Consider the following 27,441-nt stretch of genomic DNA (forward strand, 5'->3'; position numbering starts at 1 on the left):
TCTCATATGCATATAAATACACACACACATACACATAATTACACACACATATTAGGTTGATGCATAATTATTGCGGCTTTTTTTCAATAAATTTTATTCAACGAAAACAATAACAACATGTAACAAAAACATCTTTAAATGATTATTCCGGAGCATATTCACCATCTACTTCAATTACCGCTTCCCATTTGCTTGGCAGACGGTCAGACCGTCATTTAAAGATGTTTTTGTTAAATATTGTTATTGTTTTTGTTGAATAGAATTTGTTGAGAAAAAGCCGCAATAATTCTGCACCAACCTAATATATATATATATATATATATATATATATATATATATATATATATATATATATATATATATATATATATATATATATATATATGTTGTTGTACTTGGGGATGGTCATATTGCCAGTTTAGCCAATATATATATAATGTATGTATGTATGTATGTATACATACATACACACATATATATATTGACACACAAATACGCGCGCGCGCATACACAATCGTTTGAATCGTTGAAGCGTCGGGTGAATAACCTTGTATTATTCGTTTTGGATCTCTGCGCTCTGGGTTCAAATACTGTCGAGGTCAACGTATCTTTTCCTCCTTTTGGGGTCGATAAATAAAGTACCAGTTCTGTACTGGAATAAGTGAGTTCACACTTCCTTTTCTTTTTCATTCTTATTTGTTTCTTTTTTAATGTCGGTCTCTCAAGTCTCTCTATTTCATGGCATCACGACTCCATTAAGAGATGAGCGTCTGAGGTAAGGCAATATGTACACACGCACACACATACATACACACACACACACTCACGCGCGCGCACTCACACACACACACGACGCACTTCTACGCAGTTTAGAAATAAGTGTACACATCTTTATAAGAAGTTTGCTTTCCAAACCACATGGTTCCGTCTCACTGAGTGGCACCTGGAGCAAGTGTTTTATACTTGGGCCGACCAAAGTGAGCGGATTTGGTAGACGGTAACTGGAAGAAGCCCAATATATATATATATATATATATATAAACAATATCGAATGTGCGTACACAAGGTACGTGTTTTGCTAGTTCGTGGGTCGGCTGCGCTTATAGGCGTAAGAGAATATGCACATACATTGTTGTACGCATGTGCAGACAGTGTTGCAAATGAATAAACGTTTAGAGCAGTTCAAATATGTTTGGGACATATTTAACCCCTAGAAAAACTGAATTCACTGCTGTTTGTTGTTGAGAAGAATTCACATAAAAGCACCCAAGCCGGTGTCATGTAATGGCACTTGTGCCAATGCCACATAGAAAGCGGCCAGTACACTCTGTGAAGTGATTGGTGTAAGGAAAGGTGTCCAGCCATAGAAACCATGCCAGCATGGAAAATGGACATGTAATGATGAGGATGATGATGGTGATGATGACACACACACACAGGCATTTCAACTGTTCCAAACATTACACCCTGCCATACACAAGAGCAAATCGATTAAAAAAAAAACAACAAACAAAATAAATACAAAAGTACAAAAATATAAATCACTTTTTTTTGTTTGTTTTGTCAATTCTATCGATGATTCGTTCACCGTACAACTTCAGTGAAGGCGGCAGTTCATATTTAACTCCCATCAACATGTCAAAGGGCAGCCAAACCCTCCCTGGTCCAAGGAATTTATTACTGGGACCCGTTTGAAGCTGGTTGACTACTTTGATGCTTGCCTCACCCGGAAACAACTCCCTGCTGAATGGTTTCAGGCGAAGGTCTTCGGCTATATCGAAGCCAAGGATATCTTTGCCACACTGCTTCCGGAGTCGGGATTCCTGTAATGAAGAGAAGACAAAAAAAAAAGTAAGGTCTGTGATTACACACACACACACAAACACATGTATGCACATATATTTTTATTAATATTTAATGGAAGCAACAACTAAATATTAATACAAAAATATATATATACTTATATTTTGATTTCTATTTTACCTGTTTGCATCACCATACCTGTATATATATATATATATATATATATATATATATATATAAGCAATGTTAATTCTCTAAATGAAGTATTAACAGTAACTGCACGATAAAGTGTAGTATATTGCCACTTAAGTGTGGCTGACCCCTAGGGGTGGATGTTACTGTTGCTTTTAGCCCCAGGAGGACATCTCCTCCAGCTGGCTTATCGACACACGACTGTGTCCTGTTTGCCAAGGGAAGTTATCCCTCTCACCAACATCTGCAGCACGAACGGATCCGGATTTCAGGGTTATTTCCCTTCGCCGGCGTTCGATAGCCGCCGACCTTGGTGAGAGAGACAAAAACCTGGCAATCTTATATCTTCTTTTCCATATATATATATATATATATATATATATATATATATATATACATTTAGATTACTTACATGACTCATTAGAATCTTGGCAGGACTGGCTGACTTGTACATCATGTTAGTTGGTCATCTTCTAGTTTTATCTTGGCTGTTTATAAGTGTTCAAAATTTTACCTGAGGATGGTGGATTTCTGATATGATGTAATCCAATAAAATGCAACTGAAACAGTTGTAGTAAATTTTAAACTCCATTTGTGTTCTTTGATATATATATATATATAGGTGTGTGTGTGTGTGTGTGTGTGCCTGCGTACGTACGTGTGTATGTGCCTTTGTGTCTGTTCTGTGTTTGTCCTCCACCACTGTTTGACTACTGATGTTGGTGTGCTTATGTCTCTCTGTAACTTAGCAGTTTGGCAAAGAAATCGATAGAATAAGTACTAGGCTTTTAAAGAATAAGTACTGGGGTCAATTCGTTCAGCTAAAAATATTCAAGGCGGTGCCCCAGTATGGCCGCAGTCTAATGCATGAAACAAATAAAAGATATCAGCGTGGAGCAACATCCAGCAGTGAAACAGAAATAGTGGTACGAATGCCTGACTGAATTATCTCCCTTCCACGTCAATCACTATTTTGTAAGAAACCAATGAAATTAGTAGAAATATGGTGGTCGAAATAAACAGCTTCATCATCGTTGTTTAACGTCTGCTTTCCATGCTGGCATGGGTTGGATGGTTTGACTGAGAACTGGCAAGCCAGGAGACTGCACCAAGCTCCAATCGGATCTGGCAAAGTTTCTACAGCTGGATGCCCTTCCTAACGTCAACCACTCTGAGAGTGTAGTGGGTGCTTTTTACGTGCCACTAGCACAGGGGTCAGTCTGGTGACACTGGCATCGACCATGCTCGAATGGTGCTTTTTACGTGCCTCTGGCATGGGAGCCAGTCAAGGGGCACTGATGCAGTACCAGGCAGTGGCTTTCACCAACAGTCAGTTAATATAAACATTTGGTTAACATCAGCAGTCAATTACCATGAACAGTTGGTTAACAAGTAAGTTAACATAAATAATGAACATATACAGCTAGATAATACCAATAATCCTTTCTACCATAGGCACAAGGCCTGGAATTGTGAGGGAGGGGGCCAGTAGATTACATCGACCCCAGTACATAACTGGTAATTATCTTATCAACCTCAAAAAGATAAAAGGTAAAGTTGACTTCAGTGGAATTTGAACTCAGAATGTGAAGACACGAAATATTACTAAGTATTTCGCCCAGCATGCAAACGATTCTGCCAGAACATTCGTTTAATAACAATTACATGAGGAAATCAATTTTATGATAAAAATTTGCAACAAACCTTTAAAACTTGACAAAAAGCTATCAATTCCATAGAGATATATTGCCAATATTCACGGCAGAAGTGAACTCGTTTTAGCATAATCTCTTTCGTTTTTACACAAACTGCCACAAAGTCACACCATTGCATTCGACAGATTGCCATTTGTCCTTGAATCTGGGCCATATATGCTCGTGGAATGCCATGGATGAGATTATCTCCAGAGTACAGTTTATAGATGGGGGCTTTGAATTCAGCAAGTCCAATAGTCCAGTTCAACCCACTTCCTTCACAAACCAAAGCATCAGGGGAAGCCCCAACATAACCAGCTAACAAGTCACTCTCTTGTGGAACCCAAAATCCAGTCTCATTTGTTTTACAGCCAGTTAATAGTTCGTAAGCTTCTCCAATGATTTTTTCCATTTTAATTCCATGACTCATATTTCGAGTTTGTTCATTTTCTTCTTGGTAATGCTCACTGTCAACTATTAGGGAGACAAAAAAATCATAGGGCTTGCCTCTGCCAAGACCAAGTGCTTCACCAAATTTAGAAGCTGTCAGGGTTACTTTTTTACGAGCTTCAAACCATTCTGGAGTTCTTTGCTTCACTTTAACTTCCATCCTGGTTATTATTAATGGTATGCTTCCTAATGCTGGAGCTGTAAAAGAAAAAAACAAAAAATTAACATGCTTGCTTCAGCAAGGAATCTTAATTTAATTTTTGGGGTTTAAATTAATATAAAACGTCGGTTATTTTGAAGCCAATATAGATATAAGACCTATGCTTCTATTCCTCCTTACTGAATTTTATTATTTGTTAACTAAAGAATTTTTGCATGCAATGCCATATAACCTACATGACCGATTTTGGTGAAAACGAAAAGAAATGTAAGGGAGACAACCCCGACACTTTAATTAAATTCCTTTGTTAAACTTAACTCATTTATTTAAAAGATTGATTTAATATTTTAAAAACGAAGTGAGGAAGGAGAGGATATTACAGTGACATCTATCCCTTCTTATCTTCTAATTGTTTTGTAAATAGATTTTATAGCTTCTTTACGTGGTCGCAAAGCTAAAGTGTTAAAACGAAATCGTTGGGCGAAAAGCGGAAGACTAACTTGGATCGGTTCCAGTTTGCAGTAGCCTATAGCTTCCTTATCTCAATCGACAAGTTAACGACGGAACATTTATGTGGTCGCTCGATCGGCTGACAATAACAGTTAAATCTCTCACAAATCAAACTCTACTCTCTTATAAAATGAAGGAAAAAAACTTTAAAAAAATGCAGGATGGTCACAACTTAAATATTTTCGTAATAGGGTTTCTTCAGCAGAGCTAACCTTGGTTATAAAAACAACGACAGCAATTATTTAATTAATCAAGATTAATATGTGAAACAAAATAACATTCCGCGAAATATTCACGCGCAAAGTTATTAATCAACGCACGGAAACAAATTAAAAACAACAAGAAAAAAAATGGAAAACGAAAAGTCATGCATGTCTTAATCTCAAATGTATTTGTTCTTGTATTACAATACCAAAGCTTACCTGTAAAATAAGTTTATAAACAACTTTTCAATTCTCCGTAAATAAACAAAAACAAATTTCTTGATTATTTTCATGAGAATATTTCAATCTCTCATATTGAAGAGTTCGACTGAAATTATTTGCAATTAGAGTTACCTACCATTATTAGACCTTTTTACCAACATCATTAAAAATATACTCTTTTACTCTTCTACTTGTTTCAGTCATTTGACTGCGGCCATGCCGGAGCACTGCCTTTAGTCACGCAAATCGACCCCAGGACTTATTCTTTGTAAGCCTAGTACTTATTCTAACGGTCTATGTTGCCGAACCGCTAAGTTACGGGGACGTAAGCACACCAGCATCGGTTGTCAAGCGATGTTGGGAGGGGGGGGGGGCAAACACAGACACACAAACATATACACACACATACATATACATATATATATATATATATATACATATATATATATACATATATAAGATGAACTTCTTTCAGTTTCCGTCTACTCACAAGGCTTTGGTCGGCCCGAGGTTATAGTAGAAGACACTAGCCCAAGGTGCCACGCAGTGGGACTGAACCCAGATTAAAAAAGAAAACAAAAATTAAACAAAACACGCCTGCTAGAATGAATTTCACCTTGTAAGTTTAACGATTTATTTCTGAGCTAATGAGGTTATTAATTATTTATTTCTCGAAGAAGGCTTGTTTGGTATGACCAGCTGGTTTTAACATCAGTTGAATGTATTTATAGATAGTCATTAGTAAATACACAGCATTGATATAAATCGGTTTGCAAATATAAAACAAAAGAGGACTAGCTGAAGAGGATCTTATTTTGATAGTCCTTGCAGAAGCCACAAGTGTCAACGAGATCTTTACACTAACTTTGAATGGTACGTTTGTCTCCATCGGTACACATTTGGAGGAGAAATCGATCAGCAAAGAAGAAAACAGAATACAGAACGAAAGAATACAATCATATTAGCCTAGGTCTCTGATTGATTCCCTCGTCAAATCGATAATAAATGGTTCCATATTATTTACATATGAAAGTGTGTAATACGAATAAAAAAAAAAAAAGTGTTTTTTGACAAAGGACCTATTCCAAAATGTTACCCTTTGTACCCCATATCACACACACACGCACGTTTACGCACACACGCTTACGCACACACGCTTACGCACAAACGCTTACGCACGTGCATTGCACGCGCAGGCACGCACACACGCATCACACACACACAAACACAGACGCACCACACACACACACACAGACACACGCTCGCGCACGCGCACGCACGCGCACGCGCACGCACGCGCACGCGCACGCACGCGCACGTACACACGTACCATGCACGCACATACACACACACACGCGCTCGCGCACGCACACAGATGCACGCATGCATACACGCACCACGCACACACACACGCACACGCTCGCGCACACACAGACACACGTACGTACACACAGACGCACGTACACACACACACACACACACACTGCAAACCCTAACATACATTGTTTTATAAATTCTCATGCTACATAACTTTGAAACGTTACATTTGACAACTATTATTTTATAACTATATTTCGTATTATCTATTGATCTATCGATCAGTTTAATTACCTATGAGTCTGTTTAACTAGAGAAAGAGAGAAAGAGAGAGAGAGAGAGGGAGACATGAAAAGTGAAAGAAAGAAACAGAGAGAGGGAGAAAGGGAAAGATTTTAGATATACAGAGAAACGAACAGATCGATAAATCAATAGACAGATGGTATGAAATAAAATATAAAACATTAGTTAGCAAGGATAATTAAAATATTAATTTACGCACACACACACACACATACACACGCACACACGCACACAGATGCAGAAACATAAACATATTGATATCCACAAACGTCTCATACATCCTCTCTCTCTCTCTCTCTCTCTCTCTCTCTCACACACACACACACACACACACACAAATCATACACACACACACACACACACATACATATATAAATATATATATATGTATATATATGTACAAAGGTGTGTGTGTGTGTGTGGAGGCGCAACGTCCCAGTGGTTAGGGCAGCGGAATCGACGTCGCAGTTTCGATTCCCAGACCGGTTGTTGTGAGTGTTTATTGAACAAAAACACCTAAAGCTCCACGAGGCACCGGCAGGGAGTGGTGGCGAACCTTGCTGTACTCTTTCACACCAACTTTCTCTCATTCTTTCTTCCTGTTTCTGTTATATCTTTATTTCAAAGGGCCATCCTTGTCACACTCTGTGTCAAGCTGGATCTCACATTAAGGGTACACGTGTGTACTTGTGGTTGTTGAAGATAAAATATTGCCATAGTGGGTTGGTTTACTCATCGATTATAATATTTGTAAACAATAATGGATAAGCTAAAAACAAAATTGAAACTATTGAACAATTGTCGAAATGACGAATCTAAGTTCTTTTCAGGTATGTATCACTCAGAGGTATACGAACAGGGTTCTTGATGCTTGGAATGTCTGAACGCGAAATTCAGAACTGTTATTATCATTCGCATGTCAGATAAGGCATTCGGCACACCTTTCTTATTGATTAAGAAACGCATTTTACAAGCAACGAAGGTAATTATGGATCAATCAACTGTATACAACACAAAACAGCTAGAGTGAATAGGTAACGCCAGTGCAAAACCATTCAATTTTCTTTTATTAACTCAACCGATGTATAAATGCCTATAAAAACAAAGTTTATCAACGATGTAAAGGTCCCTCCCGCCAGAACGTGAATAGTTAGAAAACAACGTTGTTATCTTTGTTTGGTTTGACAATGCTGAAAACAAAGATATATATCGAAATTCGACATAATGAAATATCAATCATCCAATAGCATGGACTTCTTCGATAAAAATCACTCGGTGCTTTTTTCAAATCCATAACTATCTGTTGTACCCGACGATTTTAAATGCATAATGGATGCCATGAAATCACGCCATTTTAGTGAATATATGTAAGACGGAAAAATGTCGGAAACGAATCTCACTCTTTGCAATATAGATTTCTGGCAATCACACACACACACACACACAAACACACATATACACACACACACACACACACACACACACACACACATGCACACACACACACACACATGTACACGTTTATGCATGTATAAATATATATATTTCTGTGTGTGTGTGTGTGGCGCACGCGCAATTCTCTCCCTCTCTCTCTCTCTCTCTCCCTCTCTCTCTCTCTTCCTCTCCTTCTCTCTCCCTCTCCCTCTCTCTCTGACTCTCCTCCCTCTCTTTCTCTCTCTCTCTATATATAATCATCATCATTTAACATCCGTATTTCATGCCGGCATGAATTCAACAGTTGAAGTGTTGATATTACATTTATTCTTTCATTACGATCGTTTCAACAACACATGGTTCAAACACATTATGAATATGAATAATAATTATGTAATATTACAACATATATGCGACATATGACTTTTGTGCGATAAAGTGACCATGGATCGCATATGATACGCTGTAATATTACATAATCATTTTTCCTGTTCATGATATGTCTCAACCGTGTATTATTGAAACGATCGTAATGAGGGAACAAATGTAATACTAACATCTCCATTTTGTCCAATGCTTTAAGGAGTCTGTCAATGAATAATAAAACACAACACTAAAATAGTAAGAAAAATAAAACAAACAACAATATCCCTTAGATTTTTGATTTTCCTGTTTTTATTTGAGATGTTTAGATAAACATTAGATTGCATTTTTTTTTTATTAGTGTTCCTTTAAAGAAATTTAAGTCTTTCATAAAAAGAAAATGTTAATTCTTTTATAACTTCAGATGTTTCTTGATGATTGTCTGACACAACTTTCATTACAATTCCATGCAATTCTTCTTTCAGAACAAAACCTCATTTTCTATTGGTCATGGTCGTCGTCGTTGTCGTCGTAGTAGTAGTCCATTTGGTCATCGTCGTCGTCGTCGTCGTCGTAGTAGTAGTAGTAGTAATAGTAGTACTGGTGGTAATTGAGGTGTGGTGTTAATTTCTTGCAATTCCTTTGATTTAGAAGAGGATCAAAACTAGAATGTATAGGGCTGACATCCTCGTGTATTTCTTTGATTCTGATTGGCTGGAACAGAGAATATTTTGAACATATGAATAGTCTCAGAACTTAATACAGATAATTATCTCCCCGCCCCTCTCTTTCTCCATATGCACGTACATAAACGCATATAGATAGATAGATAGATAGATAGATAGATAGATACATACATACATACATACATACATACATATATATATATATATATATGTATGCATACAACCAAGTGAACTAAGTTGCGTGGAAACAATTGTAGTGATTACAAATAAATGTTCCTTTGTACTCTTTCTTGTTGACTCCAGTTTATTCAATTATCCATTCACACACTACAGAAACCCCAACGCAAATCTAGCAATACGGATAATACTACTGCTGAATAATACTGGGTGAAATCTGAAGGTGGACGAGTTTTATACTGTACTCTACTACGCTCTTAACAGAATATGATCTAACTACACACACACACACACACACACACACACACACACACACACACACACACACACACACACACTTAAATAGCCAGTACAATCAGACTCTAATAAAAATAATAGTCACTTTATGAGAAACCATCTGTTATTCTGTTGGAAAGGGAAATCTAAGAAAGCTATATGATACGTGCATTGATGTTTACATGTAGACCATACAATATATATATATATATATATATATATATATATATATATATATATATATATATATATATATATATATATATACACATCTATATATCATACTGCAATTATATGAAATTGTTACCGCAGAAGATTTCAATTATCCCTCCTGATAGCTCTTATTCGGAATGGTTTTGGTTTATGTAGCAGAAGGTATTCTAATTCGCCCTCCATGTGAAACGGCATTTTATCGTCTGCTGGTCGAATATTCATGCGATGTAGGATGTGTGTGAAATAGAGGAAGAGATTAAGAGTTGCCAGTGATTCTCCGGGACATTCTCGGACACCAATGCCGAATGGTAAGAAGCAGTCTGGAATGGATATGGTTTTCTCATCTTTCAGGAATCTGAAAAATATACGTTATGACTATATTGAAAAAAAAGATAAATGCATTTATTTAGAAAAGAAAACACTACAATTTCGAATGGATTTTGAGATGAATGGAAGGGAGTGGGGTAGAAACAAGGATTATGGGTAATTGAAGAAGGAATCAGACCAATGACTCGATTCAAATGCTTGCTACAGCATGGACTTTGCTAAAGGTAACCAAGAACCAGGTGATGGTGTTAAGCCACATGACAGAATAATGCTATTATCTAAATAATTACTACAGCCATGGAGTGAGAAGAATGGAAGAAATTTCTTCACAACTCATCTGGACTTTGTTGGATGAAAAAAAGATTGCAAGAAAATGCGAGTAATATTGTTGAGGTTCATAAAGAAGCAAGAAGGGTTGGAAATTAGTTCATTATGAGAACAAACACCATGAACAGAGCCATCTTTAGGTACTTGTAAGCTCGCAACAGTACGGAAGATGACTCGCTTCTCTTTCGTTGAAATATAACCAAATTATATTATTCATGCACTTATGGCCCACCTGATGTGAAGGCGCATGGCTCAGTGGTCAGAGCATCGAGTTTACGATCGTGAGGTTATGAGTTAGATTCCCAGACCAGGCTGTGTGCTGTGTTCTTGAGCAAAACACTTTATTTCATGTTGCTCCACTTCATTCAGCCGTAGAAATAACGTCACTGGTGCCAAGCCTTGTGAGTGGATTTGGTAGACGGAAACTGAATGAAGCCCGTCGTATATATGTATATATATATATGTATGTGTGTGTATATGTTTGTGTGTCTTTGCTTGTCCCTCCAACATCGCTTGACAACCGATGCTGGTGTGTTTACGTGCCCGTAACGTAGCGGTTCGGCAAAAGAGACCGATAGAATAAGAACTAGCCTTACAAAGAATAAGTCCTGGGGTCGATTTGCTCGAGTAAAGGCGGTGCTCCAGCATGGCCGCAGTCAAATGACTGAAACAAGTAAAAGAATAAAAGAATATACAATTGAGTTATACCTTGTTGGGTCGAATTTCTTTGGGTTTTTCCAGTATCTTGTGTCATAGTGAAGACTCCAAACATTACAGAGGATCCAGGTGTCTTTGGGAATATCATAACCTGTTGAAAGGGATTTGTAATCATATAAATATATATGAATTGTGATATCCTTATAAGGATACCTCATTGTAAATTTACTACATGATAAAATTAAGTCAGACCGTCATGTGTCTATATTAGCCTCAAATTTTGGCACAAGGCCAGCAATTTAGGGGAGCGGGGTAAGTCGATTACATCGACCCCAGTGTTCAACTGGTGCCTAATTTGTTAACCCCGAAAGGATGAAAGGCAAAGTCAACTTCGGCAGAATTTGAACTCAGAACGTAAAGACAGACGAAATACAGCTATGCATTTCGCCCGGCGTACTAACGATTGTGCCAGCTCAACTAGTAGAATCGTCAGCACGCCGGACGAAATGCTTAGCGGTATTTCGCCTGTCGCTACGTTCTGAGTTCAAATTCCTCCGTGGTCGACTTTGCTTTTATCATTTCGGGAGTCGATAAATTAAGTACCAGTTACGCACTGGGGTCATTGTAATCGACTACTACCCTCCCCCAAAACTTCAGGCCCTGTGCCTATAGTAGAAAGGATTATTATTATTATTATTATTATTATTATTATTATTATTATTATTATTATTATTATACCGGAGTCGAATTTGCTTTTCATCCTTTCAGTGTCGATAAAATATCTACCAGTTGAGGGTTGGGGTCGATGTACCCCGAAATTTCTGGCTCTGTGCCAAAGTTTGAAGGCATTATTATTATTATTATTATTATTATTATTATCCTCATCTTACCTTGCAATACTGTATTTTTAACTGCTTGATGCGGGTAGAGAAAAGGCATTACTGAGGCCATTCTGTGAGCTTCACATATCGTAGCAAGTGTATAAGGTAATTTAGGCTGATCAGCAAGACTTGGGTTGTTTTTTCTTCCAATGACTTTATCTAATTCCTCCTGCACTTGTGACTGTATACCAGGGTACATGGCCATGTAACCAAGAAGCCATGTCAAACAAACAGCAGTCGATTCAAAACCACTGCCTGAAATCTCCAGTAAAATATTCTCCATGTCAGAACTAGCAAACAAACCTTTGTCGTCACCGTTTTCCACATAGACAAGAAGCTGGTCAGTTAAATCTCTCAGAACACAAGGATTAAAAGTATCTTTGTGGAAGTTGATGAGTTTCCTTTGGTATTCGTGCTGGAGACGCATTCTCTCTTTGATTTGCTTGAAACGTAAGTTTTCCAAGAAAGATGGCAAAGGGAAAATATTAGGAAATGTCTGTTTCAGACATTTTGCTCGAAGAGTGAGCGACTTGAGAATCTCTTGGAAATTAGTGTCTTTCTCATCGTTGCGGTGCCACTGGCTGAATATTATCGACAGGGTAACATTTAGAAATGAAGGATAAAGAAGATTGAAAGGATTAAAGGGAGCCTTTTCTCTTATGAATTTCTGCAAGACATCCTGAACTTCACTGCCAATCTTCATCTCCGTATCATATTCCAGACAATATGTGCCATCTACCATACAGTCTTGCAAGAAATCACGCTTTTGTTCCAGTTTATCATCATAATCAGCCGTTATGAAACCTAAACAGCAAGGAAAAAAAAAAAGAATTATTTATACATTATTATTATTATTATCATTATTATTATTATTATTATTATTATTATTATTATTATTATTATTATTATTATTATTATTATTATTATTATTATTATTGTTATTGTTATTAAAAGAAATAACAGAATCGTTATCTGGACGAAATGCTTAGCGGTTATTTCGCTCATCGCTACGTTCCGAATTCAAATTCCGCCGATGTTGACTTTGCTTTTTATCCTTTCGGGGCCAATAAATTCAGTTCCAGTCAAGTACTGGGGTCGATATGTTCGACTATCCCGCTTCCCTCAAATTCTCAGGCCTTGTGCCTAAAATAATAATAATAATAATAATAATAATAATAATAATAATAATAATAATAATAATAATAATAATTATTATTATTATTATTAATAGTAGTAGTAGTAGCAGTAGTAGTAGTAGTAGTAGTAGTAGTAGTAGTAGTAGTAGTAGTAGTAATAATAGTAGTAGCAGAGTGTGTATGCGTGTGCTGCATTTTGGACAGTGACACTTCCACAGGAATTTGAATCCCTCTTAGATCAGTGTTCCACACACGGTATGCCGCGGCACACTGGCGTGTCACGAAACGATGCTAGGTGTGCCGCAGTGTAACCTGAATATAATTTTTTCCCTATACTTTTAGTTATAGTTTTCGTTCAAGTGTGCCGCCGAATTTTGAAAAGAATATAAGTGTGCCGCAAGCGAAAAATGGTCGCGGAGCACTTTTCTAGACTGATAGTATAGATGGGGCCCATGGTAACGGCTTCTTTGATATTGAAGATGAGGCTCATGATAACAGCTTCTGTTATAGTATTCATATCTTTTGTTGATCTTTACTGAGTTATGGTTGCTGTTGGTGGTATTGATGGTTATATAAATCGTGATGTTATGTAGCAACAGAAAAAAAACGCTTTTGTTATTGCTGATCAATATCGAAAATTTCATTGCCATCAACTTGAAATCATTGATATCGTCCATATCAGGTGTTCTAGTATCGGTGCTTCGGTTGGTAGTGGTGGTTGGAGAAAACGATGTTGTTGTGGCTGTTACCGTTGTCAAGCATCACGTTCTCCCCACAACCCCCCGAAAAATTATTCACAATAAATTCCAATATAATGAATCTATACGATCTGAAAGCTATTTGCAAAAAAAAAGAAAAAAAAAAAAATTCGTCAAAAATATCCATTTTTCTGAAAGTTACGACTAAACGAAGTCGTAGGGGTATGTGTAAACATGCCCGGATAAACTCCGCCACGTCATGTCTAAAAAATGCCCAAAGCATGTTGTATGTGCTTGGCAGTATCCTACGCTTCCATCAGAAGTGAAGGTTCCGCCAACATATCTAGGATTTCCTCTAGATACTAGGATGTTTATTTGAAGGAAATTCGGTGGCTATTTTCTAGCAAATACAACAATGTAGTTGTTGTTAATGTCGATATCAGTGTTAATGAATATTAGAGCATTTCTTACCTTCATTCTTATCTCCAGACTTGTAGAGAGAACGTAAGACCGGACAGCTCGGTCTGTTGGCAAATGCGTCACCATTATAATGAAGACACTCCAAGATACTGTCCAAAGAACACAAGACGACAATGTTTTTGCGAGAAATTGTGACGCTGTAAATGTCACCGTATTTATTTTTCAAGTTAGTCAACTGAAGATGTGCCTTGTTCAGTTGGATGTTTCCGATCAGCGGCCAATTAAACGGTCCCGGTGGATAGTTGTCATCTTTTCTCCTCCATAGTATGAAGAGCGTCACTGCAAGGATGACGACCATGGAAAACCACAAACTCATCTCGACATTCTCCCATGTTGTGTCGGTAATCCTTAAGAAAGTCAGAGAATTATCATCTGTCGCAGACATGGTTCTTGCTTGTTGGAGATTAGATTCCAGTCGAATGATGACGGATAAAGGTTTTGCTAGACGAAGAACCCTTTCTGTAATCCAGGGCTAAATGGAATGGTAAAAACTTGAAATCGTTCATTTTCTCATTTTCTGTCGGGAAGAAATAAAAAGACACGATTAAAAAGAAAATATATAAATATAAAAATAAAAATGTTAAAATATACACTTACAGTGTAGGAGATACATTCAAGCCATTCGAGAACGTTTAGAAACTCTTAACTGTTTACTATTTGATGGAATTGTGTTAGTGACGGGTTGCAGTGAGTGCAGAGAGAAAATTTTGACACCATATAATAATTATTTAAGCGAAGTTAACAGTTTCTGTGTGTTTTTGAATGGCTAATACGAATGTTCCACGCAGTAATTGCTTCAGTTTCAACACACTATCGCTCATTAAATCACTTGTCAGACAAGTACATCTCCGAAATGTTAAAATAGTAAATCGATAAAAGTCTGTACCAATGGTAGTTTTCAAACCTAAACAACAACTGAAGTTTCCATAAGCTTCAATAACTCCCAAATCTGAACCATTGATTGATGCCAACCCTACACCATATGTTGTTACCAAACGTAAACTAACACGAAATAGCAAACCATTGCCAGATGCCAAATTTCAACTTTACAACAAAACTTGTATCAAACCAATGAGGGTGCCTCCATGTAGTTGCTTGATCTGCTATATCTAGCCACCAAATCTCCCTTAAATGACACCCTACCGTCGTCTTAGATACTCTGACAAAAAAAAAAAAAAAACCTTTGATCATCAGGATGTACGTTCAGGGCCGACCTTGGGCTAAACAACACAAACGCTAAAAGCTCTATATGTAGAAGAACATTTAATATTTGAATAAGAAAAAATGACGGGTTGTTTATATTGAGAAGGTCTTTAAGATCATAGCAATTCTAGATAAAGTTAAAACTAAACGACAATTATAATATCAGCAAACCACTTATGAAATGGCTCCGAGTCAAATATATATATATATATATATATATATATATATATATATATATATATATATATATATATATATATATATATATATACGTCGAGAGGTAGGCCCCGTCGTTTATCGTCCCCAGCTCGACCTGCACCAAATATTCAAGGGCCAGTCAGTATACAAATCATGGTAATTCCATTTCTTAAAAAAATATTTTCTTTCAAGAAACGTATACTTCGGTCTACATTCACCCTCTGTCTTTCCTGTTTTAAGATAAAAATAGACCAATTTGGATGAAGATTTAACTGCTGTTTCTAGCATTCCAGGTGACTATATAGCTCGGGCTGTTGTCCAGTCTGGTACCAATGTCGTCATCGATGGATGACAGATGAAAAGAAAACGATATAATAAAGCAACAACAACGATGACAACGACAGCAGCAGCTACAGCAACAACAACAACAACAGCAGCAGCAACAATAGCAGCAGCAGCAGTAGTAGTTGTAGTAGTATTAGAAGCAGCAACGACTAAGAAACGTGGAAAGAAACAAGACATAGAGATGCTTAATCATGACCGTCCCTTCAGGTGAGAGAGACAAAGAGGAGAGAGAGAGAGAGAGAGAGAGAGGGAGAGAGAGGGAGAGAGAGAGAGAGAGAGAGGGAGAGAGAGAGAGAGAGAGAGAGGGAGAGAGAGAGAGAGAGAGAGAGAGAGAGAGAGAGAATCAATATGACGACCTTGAATCATAATTGAAATCTTTCTATGTGGAAACAAATCAACAATAATGTACTTAATGAAACGTTCGCACACAGTCACTAAATCTATCGTATTTCTCTTCCTTCATTTCTTTCTTTCGTTTTACTGGTTTTAGTCGGAGCAGGGCGAGCGTCTCTATGATCCTTCTGCAGGGATTCTGAAGCACATTGGAAAAAAACAAACAAACAAACAAACAAAAAAGACACAATTATCCTCAGGTCGGTGAACCCTGGCTAGATATGAGACGTTATGGCACAGCCGGTTTGGCGCTGCCTGTTTGGCGTCGCTGATGCGATCTCGATTTATTAAGTGTAGATGATTTAGTTTTTCTCTTCTTCTCTCTTCTTCCTTTTCTCTCCCCTCTCTCCCCTCTCTCCTCCTCTCTCCCCCTCTCTCCCCCTCTCCCCCCTCTCCCCCCTCTCTCGATTTATGTGTATGAGCATATTTAGCTTTATGTGTACGAGGAGAGGAAAAGTGTTTATCTGAATCGTTTTCAGTTGATAAATGTTAATGTCTCTCTATGAACAAGAAACGTGGCTCCCATCGAAGACTCTGGCAAAGACGGCTTCGATAGCAGAGCCCAGAGAATCATCGAGAGTATTAGACAGTACTATCACGTTTCCAACCAAGAATTGCGTGCGCATGCATCAGCCCGCAACCTCCCATCTCATAGCTATGTCCTCCGTCTCCCGCTAGATCATCTTTAATTCCAAGATTAAAACAAAAAATTATTTTATGTGTGACTTCGCTAATAAATAAACAGATGTTGAAAAAAAAAACCCGGCGATTTTTGACTCACAGCATTCAATTATTAAACATTCATAATTGGAATGAATAAATAAAATTGAATATTAAGTATTTATGGAATTTTGATTTACTGTCTGGTGACTTTTGACCAACCTGTATATGTGCACACACACACACACACACACACACACACACACACACACAACACAGTTTCCCTCTATCAAATTCACTCACAAGACATTGGTCCTGTCTGAGGAAGAACGAAAAATATACTGAAGAAATTAACAGGGATATTTTCATTTGATGCTGGGATTTGATGGAATGCTGAGAGAGAGAGAGAGAGAGAGAGAGAGAGAGAGAGAGAGAGAGAGAGAGAGAGAGAGAGAGAGAGAGAGAGAAAGATAGATAGATAGATAGATAGATAGAGAGAGAGAGAGAGAGAGAGAGAGAGAGAGAGAGAGAGAGTTCTCGGATGGTACTTTGTACGTATAGGTGAACACACGAGATAGGGTGGGGGCGAGGTGTAGTGGATGAGTAAGTTATTCACGAAGAGATCGTATGATGTAGTTACGCGGTAAAAAGCATTAACGCTAACACGGAAAATGGAAAATGTTAAATTATTAACAAAGCCGGTAGCTTGTTTATGCTGAAAGGTCTGGCGAGATACATATTGACACACTCAGTGGTGTCCCACAATTTCTTGCAGCCATGAGACGAATGTGTTATTAAAACATGGCCGTCGTAAAAAAGGAGAAGTTATTCTCTTGTGACGTACACAACAACGATTAGCATACTTTCGTCCAGTACGCTGTATTCACGTGATCAGACAGTTCCGGCGCCCATGACAATCGGTTCTTATCTGCTAGCAGTACATGTCTGTGCTCTTAAGCACCATACGTCTATATGAGAGGATTAGCATATTTTCGGCATAATCTGTCGGAACGTATTAAGATTGCATATGTAAATCCACGCATAAGACCATGTTGTCCGTCAACAGAAAGCAAAAAGCCAAGAAGATAGCTTTCTTCATTTAAATGAATATATGATGTTATATATATATATATATATATATATATATATATATATATATATATATATATATATATGTATATACATACACACATATCAAATGTATATTTAGGTGTATCATTTTAGGCATAGGAGGGCCTTTTTGCAGTTTTGTATGATGCTTGAACAGGGCATTTACGTTGTTATTTAGCACCGCATCAAGATTTACCCATCCTCACCCTTTCTCCTTTCCATGATGTTGAAATGAAGCAGAGGGGATAAGACGAATACATCGACCCCAGTCTTCAACTGGTACTCATTTTATCGACTTCGAAAGGATGAAAGGCAAAGTCGACCTCGGCGAAATTTGAACTCAGAACGTAAAGGCAGACGAAAAAAAACTTATTAAAATATTAACAGAATTGTGCCAGACACTAATCATTTCATATCATTAGCGGTACAAGATTGATTGCCCTGCCACAAATACAAAAGTGCAAATACAGTAGCGTAGATTAATTAATAACCCGCGTTTCTGCAGTATTGCTAATTTTGTAATACTTCTTCAATTAATAGTCTTAGAGCTGTAACTATAGGAGGTAATCCTCACGCTTTATTTTGTCGACAAAACATGCAGACGTTCAGGTTGATCAGATTAAAAATAATGTTAACGTCTCCCTCCCTCTCACTTTTCCATGCGTACATACATATTTTTTTTCTCATTTTTCTTTCTCTTTGTTTCTCTCCTTATTTCTTTCTGTGTTCCTTTCAGTTGAAGAACGTAGGCCCGAAACATCAAAGACTTTCTCTATTCCCGAGCGTTAAACTAATACATCCATTTGTTGTTTACACCACCTGTTTTCGTCTGTTGTTTTTTTCGTAAATTCTCCCATACATACATACATACATACATACATGTAAAAGAGACTGACTCTGATTCTCCGAATCGAATGTCATACAAATCTTCAGATCTGTATGACATTCCAAAGATTCCCCATCTGAGATGCTTTAGATGAACAGAGGTACACACCTGCGTGTATGCATCGACAGCTCAACCGCCATATTAATCCAACCACATGTTTACGAACACCAGGAACTCTCGTAACTCACAAAGTCTTGTTTGCTTCTTAGCGGCCAGCTTAAACTCTCTTAAAAACTTAAGTGAAACTCAAAGAAAAACGTGCACACATGCACACGCACACACAAACACATACGCACACATAAACTTTTATAAGGAAAAAGTTGGCAGTGACTTTGAAATTTCGGATTGCTTGCCTTTGTCAGACAGTCTGATGAAGGCGAGCAGTCTCTGCTCTTTTAACCGCTTTTCTCTGTCAGAGTTAGTAAATATGTAGCCTTCTGAAAGGTGTTGACTAAGTCTTCAGATGAATGTTAAATTCATTACACGAGTACAACATTGACCTTTCTGAAACCTGCGCCCTTCTAAATAATGTTATTATGCCCTTTTCTCCTGGAATTGTATTCCTTTCTGACCTTGAGCCCCACCTTCGAAAAATTCTTGGGACCGCATCTGACACACTCTACTTTCTGTGGTCTTAATGAAAAGTTTGTTTTCGGGTTCGCACTTAACCTTGTCTCCATGGCGTGAAAGAAGAGTCAGATGATAACACTTCTCCTGAATGGGACGCTAGTCCACAGCAAAATTAACCTCTCAGTTTTTGCTGGAACTCATTTACGATGGAGTGGAATGGAAATGAAATGTAACGCACTAGCGTAGTTGTGTGTGTTTTGGGGGTGGTGGTATAGGGGCGGTCCACCCAGGGTGGAATTTTTAAAGGGGCACCACATTTGGGTCTGCTATAGGCAATATGTGTTTTTTGTGGGGTCCAGGGGAAGCAGACGGAAGGGCCTCCCCGAGCGGCGCACACTCTAGCTACGCTAGTGGTGTAACAGAAAATGAAATACGACTCACTGCCCGGTTCGAGAATCGAAACCGCGATCCTACGCTTGTGAAGCAATACCGTAACCACTACATTACGAGCTTTCACTTGAATAGCTTTAAAGAATAATCACTTAAATAGTTTTTTGTAAGTCATTTAATTAAATTATTTAATTAAGTAGCTTTAATAGACAGTTTTAACAATTGAAGGGATGATATGGTTTCAATAAATAATTTAATAAATAAATAAATACATAATTTAAATTTATTCTTCAATAAATATTTTTAAACGATGAATTGCTGAAAATAATTAAAATAATAAGATTAAATCAATAGTTTTAAATAAACAAATTTATACAGTTCTATATTTAAGAGATGAGGAATTATGTACATTATTTACATTATTTACATTTGACGTAGTGGTTAAGAGCGCGGGCTACTAACCCCCAAGATTCCGAGTTCAATTCCAGGCAGTGATCTGAATAATAATAATAATAATAATAACATCGAAAAATACGTTAGGAATGAGAACCCAGGTTCGAAATTTCCCCAAGACACCTGATGAAGGCTGGAGGGTATACCAGGCAAAACGTTGTGTTAACAACAAACAAGATGAGGACAAATATCCGTCAAATGTAAATAATGTAAATAATGTAAGCAAATTTATTTTTTGAAGCATGACGCACATTGATACGGCATTCAAGAAAAGAGAATTAACAAGGTTGCTAAACCTACAAGAAACAACAGCTAAACATTCCTCAAATCACACTTCCCCACTGTGAGATGAAATCCTTCCTACTGTAGGCATAAGGCCTGAAATTTTGGGGAAGGGGCTAAGTCGATCACATCGACCTCAGTACTTGACTGGTACTTAATTTATCGACCCCGAAAGGATGAAAGGCTAAGTCGACATCGGCGGAATTTGAACTCAGAACATAAAGACAGACGAAATACTGCTAAGCATTTCGCCCGGCATGCTAACGATTCTACCAGCTCGACACCTTCCACCGCGAGATGAAATCGTAGGTGTATGTAAGATTCGTTTTTGGAACAGTGAATCTCGATGCATGTAAATACTGGGTTGAAGACCGCTTTTGGATTGGAAAAAATTTAAGGCTGCCCGTGGGACACGAATCAACATCCCCCGTAGGCATGATATATCATGCATTTTAAGGCAGGATGGTCATCGATGGAAGGGCCTTGATGACAGAAGTCTGCTCGTTCGGAGTTGACCGAGTGAACAATTACGAAGTAGCTTTTCACAACGATTACAAGGATAACGGGTAGGGAGAAAGATAGACAGACAGATAGATAGATAAATAGATAGATAGATAGATAGATAGATAGATAGATAGAGAGAGTGAGAGAGAGAGTGAGGGAGAGTGAGAAAGCATTCATCACAAATCCTGTTAGAAATAGCAGTTAAGTGCTGCCTCGAATCACATCCTGCCGTCCGTAAATAAAACGAAATGTTACACTGGGTGCCGTGATTCTGTTAATATGTCTGAACACGTTAAGAGATGCGAGAAGCCAAGACGATAATACCCTTTGATCATGGACCTCTAGGACCAGGGATGACCTGGGGCTAAACAACAGCAGCAATAACAACATCAACAACAATAGTAACAGCAGTAACAACAACAACAACAACAACTGAAACAAAACGAGGACAGTAACAGCAAATAACCTGAGCATGAAAATTACTTACCCTGCCGCTGCTAATGGCTTTACGAAATGAATAAGTCGCGTGTGAAGTGTACATGTATATGCGTGTATGCGCATGTATGCATCATGTGTGTGTGTGTGTGTGGATGGTGTGTGTATGTATGTATGTATGTATGTACGTATGTATGTATGTATGTATGTATGTTCAAACGAAATGCAAGGTGATTGTAACTTCGAAGCTTCCACCAGCAGCGGCTCTGCATTGCGTCCCTTATCGGATTTTGTTATCAAGTATTTATTAAGGCTCTTTATAAACACAAACTCCCAAATCTATTTCTGCATCACACTGTCTGTTTGTCTGCCTGTCTGCCTATCTGTGTGTCTATCGATCTAGCTATCAGTCTGTCTGCCTGATTATCTATCTATCTATCTATCTATCTATCTATCTATCTATCTATCTATCTATCTATCTATCCATCTATCCATCTATCTATCTATCTATCTATCTATCTATCTATCTATCTATCTATCTATCTATTTGTCTCTCTATGTGCATTAGTTTGTGTGTGTGCGTGCGTATGTGTATGCATGTGGTGTTTCCTACAACCAGTGCAGTTTGTTGGCGCTAGTGTTGGTAGGGGCGGTGCGGATGGTGGTGGTGGCGGCGTTATAAGTATTGATGATGAACGGATGACGTGTATGCATAGATGTACTGAAGCTGACTGATTCTGCTTTCCCATAACAACAACAACAACAACACTGGCTCACGACGGTGGCGGCGGCGGCGGCGGCGACGGCGATGGCTGTGGAGGACGATGGGTGGTGAAGACGGGGGTTGGGGAAGGCGGTGGCAATGGTGGTGGTGGTGGGGAGCGATGTTGATTGCGAAGGTGGCACTTGTGGGGATACCTGTGAAGGTGGTGGTTGTGGCAGTGGTAGCGCTGATATAATAATAATCATAATAATAATAATAATAATAATAATAATAATAATAATAATAATAATAATATGATGATGATGATGATGATGATGATGATGATGATGATGATGATTTCTAATTTTGGCACAAGGCCAAAAATTTCGGGGGAGGGGTTAAGTCGAGTAAATCTACCCCCAGTGCTCAACCGGTCCTTACTTTATCGACCCCAAAAGGATGAAAGGCAAAGTCAACCTCGCCGGAATTTGAAGTCGCATCATAAAGACGAACGAAATGCCGCAAAGCATTTTGTCCGGCGTTCTAGCGATTCTGCCAGCTCACTGCCTTAATAATAATAATAATAATAATAATAATAATAATAATAATAATAATAATAATAATATAGGGAGAATTTGGAGCATGCGAACAGTAAAGTTCTGCCTATAATAATTGGTGTGTTGGGAACAATAAGCCAAGGTCTAGACAAATGGCTGAAGGAGATTGAAATAAAATACCCGGTAGAGCTCCAACAGAAAGTTTGTCCCTTAGGGACATCAAAGATTATCAGGAGGGTTCTGAGCACCTAAGGTTACAGGTAGTAACCCACTATCTGCATAATTCCTATCAGGAATAAGATTGAACTTGAGCCAAACCAAAATAATAATAATACTATTAATGTGGAAGTGACTGCCGGGAGGAATTGCAGAAGAACTGTACAAATTTCTTGATGAGAACGATATGTTACCGTTTCAGGTTTTAGGAGGAGATGCAGAGGTACCAAAGACCAATTACTGATGGACAAAATGGTAATGCAAGATTGTAAACGACGGAAGACAAACTTGGTAATGGCCTGGACTGATTATCGTAAAGCTTACGATATGATTCCACATTCGTGGATCATCGAGTGCTTAGATTTGTTTGGAATTGCGATGTATGTAACGTGTTTTCTGAAGAGAAGTATGGTGGGGTGGAAAACTGAGGTGACATCCTATGGACCAAGCTTGGGCACTCTGGGCATCAGAAGAGGGATTTTTCAGAGTGATAGCCTACCTCTGTTGCTTTTTGTCCCCTGCATGATTCCTCTGACCTTGGTACTTAGGAAAATGAACCTAGGGTACCAGCTAAAGGGAAAATCTCAAACAATCAACCACCTCCTCTTCATGGATGATTTGAAGCTGTATGGCAAGGACGAGGCACAAGTGAATTCTTTGGGGAACACGGTTCATTGTTTTAGTGCTGATATTAGAATGGAATTCGAACCCAAGAAGTGTGGTATAATCTATCTGATTAGAGGCAAGATAGAGTCCCTAGCAGGGATAGAATTACCTAATAGAGAACTGATTAAATAAATTGAAAAGGAAGGCTACAGATACCTTGGCATACTAGAGTTCAACGAAATCATGGAGAAAGAAATGAAAGAACAACTGAAGATGGAATATTTCCGAAGACTAAGATTGGTGTTGCGTTCAAAATTGACCGGATGGAATAAAATCCAAGCAGTTAATACACGGTATGGAGCTCGAATCATAAATTGGCACAAGAAAGAACTGACGAACATGCATACGAAGACAAGAAAAATATTGACAGTGCACGGAGCGTTCCACCGATAGGCTGTACTTGTCCAGAAGAAAGCGTGGGAGAGGTTTGATCAGTTGCCAGGGTTGTATCGAAGTAGAGGAAAACAGCTTAGGGTGGTATGTAAAGAATACCGTGAAACCATTTTTGAAACATGTGAAGAAGTCTGACCAAAGAAGGGTCTCTGCGATCTTCTGACGAGGAAGGAGTCCCTCTCTGTTTTTAGGGTGGGGCCCCAAAGTAACCGGCTTCCGCCTTGCAAAATTCCTTTTAGAAAACCTCTGTGTATGTATGTATGTATGTATGTATGTATGTGTCTGGAATCCTCGAGACAGCATGAAGAATTTAAGCGAGCTGCGCGAAAGTGTACGGCTCGTATAGTGAATGGGGAAAGCTTAATCTGCAATGTTTGCAGTCGTGTATGCTTATCAAGAGCAGGGCTCATTAGCCACCAACGGAGCCGCAAATGCAAAATGTAAGTTAGTACTAGAGCGCAGAATGTTCCTGAAGGTCGGCAATGGTCTTCCTCGGTCACGAGTGGACGGCCATCATGTATGTATGTATGTATGTATGTATGTATGTATGTATGTATGTATGTATGAATGTATGTACGTGTGTGTGTGTGGGGGGGGGGGGGGCGTGTGTGGATAGAAGCGTAAGTATACATAATCTCAAGTGTGTAAATATGTACATACGCTTATGCAAGTCGTTTATTTGCATAGAGGGATGGATACGTTTAACCTTAAGTATAAATACACAAAGAAAAGAAAGGAAATTCGTGTGCACACCATGTTATTTGCACGCATATTCTATTGCTATACCATGTTTGAAATTACCTGTCTTATCTAGACATATGATTATTCCTTTCCTGAAATCTGCAGAATATATTGAAATCAATACCAGCATATTACTGGTACTGACACTATTAAATGTTTCCTGGAGATTAGAAAATAATCATTTCTACTAATAGGCACAAAGCCTGAATTTTGTGGGGAGGGCGACAGTCGATCACATTGACAATTTGAACCCAGAACGGCGGCAGACGAAATACCGCTAAGTATTTCGTCCAGCATGCTAACGATTCTGCCATCTCGCCGTCTTTGTAATAATAATAATAATAATAATAATAATAATAATAATAATAATAATAATAATAATAATAATAATAATAATAATAACAACAACAGGCATGAATGAATGCCCTATAATTAATAATAATCTACACACGAATAAATGCTATACTCCTATCCAAACCCTTCTTCCCTCTTGAAGAAAACAAACTGTACACCGTCTCCAAACTATAAATATCAACGTAACACCGTAACGCAATCAACACCGGCGCCACCAAGCAAGCACCTGTTGTTGCCAAGGAAACAGATAGCCTAGAGAGCACATCGTATACCGTCCGCCCCGCCTCTCTCTGTGCCCCTCTTTGTTTCTCTCTGTCTGTCAGCCTGTCTCCCTTCCTCCCTTCTCTCTCACACACACCTTCGACCTATCTACATTGTACAAATCAGGCGAAGGTTGTTAGCAATAAATGAACACCCGAGTTTTTCGCTTTCTCTTCTACCGACCATCAAATATAGTTAGCTCACCTAATAATCTAAATCCGATTATATTGATCCGACAGACAGAGCCAACTGTGCCAGTTACACGAAACACAAACTCTTTCAATGTTGTTGTTGTTGTTATTATTATTATTATTATTATTATTATTATTATTATTATTATTATTATTATTATTATTACAGTAGTTTATCAGTTTTGTCTGTATCATTTTTTTGTCTTTAACTTTTACTTGTTCTAGTCTTCAGACTGATTGCGGCCACACTGGAGCACCACCTTGAAGGGTATAAGTCGAACAATTCGACCCCCTCAGCTTATCTATTTTTTAAAAAGTCTGGTACTTATTTCATCGGACTCCTTTTGCCGAACCGCTAGTCTACGGGGAGGTAAACAAACAGACAATAGGTGACAAACACAGGCGCAGACATACACACGTGCATACAGACACACACTCACACGTGCGCGCGCGTGCACACACACGTGCACACACGCACGCACACGTGCACACCTACCTACCTACATACATACCCACATACATGCATACATGCTACGACGCCAGTAACAGGGGCTAAAAATCCCCGGATGGATTTGAATTCCCACACGAAGCAACATGGCAAAATATCGAACTGAGAACACCGTCTTGCTGTGTCCTGCTGTGTCCTGCTGTGTCCTGTTATGACCTGCTATGACTCGCTGAATTCTCTCTGGCCGAAGAGACAAGAGAGTTCAATCATCAATCAATCAATCAATACACACACACACACACACACACATATATATATAAAAGGCATATATTGGTACAGGACGTCACCAACAGTTCAAATAACATGGAATACGTAAACAAACGAGGGAGAAAACGAGTGAAATACGTGAGCAGCGAGAAAAAATGGAAAACGGGACAAATAAACATAGAGGAAAGACCCTTCCTCAGTTGTCGGCTGTCTGTCTACTCCTCATTTTGAGTATTCAACGACAATATATATATATATATATATATATATATATATATATATATATATATATATATATATATATCGTCGCTATTATGCAAAAGTGTTGTAAGTCTAAAACTTTGCTTTTACAGAAACTAAAAATATAGTTTCACCATTCCATAGCAGAACCATTGTACTACACTTTGACAATTTTTGATACCTTGGCATCTGAAGCAGCTGGAGATATAATAGTTTGACCAAAAGAACCGGCTATTGAAAAAGACCCCCCCCCCCAAAAAAAAACGCATTTGTCCAAATTTGGACGTACGACACCTTCACATTATAGCAATGATATATATATATATATATATATATATATATATATATATATATATATATAACAGGTTTCTACAGTTTTCTGTTCACCAGGTTCGCTCACACGGCATTAGCCAGTCCGAGACCATAGTTTATAGTGTTAGTCAGTTCCAGGTGAGCCATGAGCGAG

At 38.2% G+C, this 27,441-nt stretch overlaps 2 protein-coding genes across 3 annotated transcripts; both read right to left on the bottom strand.

Moving 5' to 3' along the window:
• Nucleotides 1-1,519: 1,519 nt before the first annotated feature.
• Nucleotides 1,520-5,361, bottom strand: LOC106870791 (uncharacterized). Its single transcript, XM_014916991.3, has 3 exons — nucleotides 5,232-5,361; nucleotides 3,700-4,337; nucleotides 1,520-1,823 (listed from the first exon to the last, which is right to left on the bottom strand). The coding sequence occupies exons 2-3, from the start codon at nucleotides 4,297-4,299 to the stop codon at nucleotides 1,542-1,544; spliced, it is 882 nt and encodes a 293-aa protein (XP_014772477.1). The 5' UTR covers nucleotides 4,300-4,337; nucleotides 5,232-5,361; the 3' UTR covers nucleotides 1,520-1,541.
• A 3,575-nt stretch (nucleotides 5,362-8,936) lies between these two features.
• Nucleotides 8,937-22,584, bottom strand: LOC106870818 (cytochrome P450 2D3). 2 transcript variants are annotated; one of them, XM_014917039.3, is made up of 6 exons: nucleotides 21,991-22,584; nucleotides 14,501-15,026; nucleotides 12,205-12,999; nucleotides 11,366-11,465; nucleotides 10,098-10,358; nucleotides 8,937-9,365 (listed from the first exon to the last, which is right to left on the bottom strand). In XM_014917039.3, exons 2-5 carry the CDS (start codon nucleotides 14,892-14,894, stop codon nucleotides 10,109-10,111), a joined length of 1,539 nt encoding a protein of 512 aa, XP_014772525.1. In that variant the 5' UTR covers nucleotides 14,895-15,026; nucleotides 21,991-22,584; the 3' UTR covers nucleotides 8,937-9,365; nucleotides 10,098-10,108. The 2 variants fall into 2 exon arrangements, with proteins under 2 accessions (XP_014772525.1, XP_089219981.1); XM_089363855.1 differs by lacking the exon at nucleotides 21,991-22,584 and adding an exon at nucleotides 16,129-16,341.
• Nucleotides 22,585-27,441: the final 4,857 nt, after the last annotated feature.

This window comes from Octopus bimaculoides, chromosome 15, assembly GCF_046866305.1.
Source record: "Octopus bimaculoides isolate indiv1 chromosome 15, ASM4686630v1, whole genome shotgun sequence".
NCBI lineage: Eukaryota > Metazoa > Mollusca > Cephalopoda > Octopoda > Octopodidae > Octopus > Octopus bimaculoides.

Bases quoted from the DNA above. Each gene is read 5' to 3' on its own strand.
- LOC106870791 (XM_014916991.3), bottom strand. From the start codon at position 4,299: ATGGAAGTTAAAGTGAAGCAAAGAACTCCAGAATGGTTTGAAGCTCGT. The intron at 1,824-3,699 runs GTTTGTTGCAAA...TCTTCATTACAG, and splicing joins CTTTTTGTCAAGTTTTAAAG to GAATCCCGACTCCGGAAGCA.
- LOC106870818 (XM_014917039.3), bottom strand. From the start codon at position 14,894: ATGTCTGCGACAGATGATAATTCTCTGACTTTCTTAAGGATTACCGAC. The intron at 13,000-14,500 runs GTAAGAAATGCT...CTTGCTGTTTAG, and splicing joins GTCTGGAGATAAGAATGAAG to GTTTCATAACGGCTGATTAT. The intron at 10,359-11,365 runs GTATAACTCAAT...TATATTTTTCAG, and splicing joins AAGAAATTCGACCCAACAAG to ATTCCTGAAAGATGAGAAAA.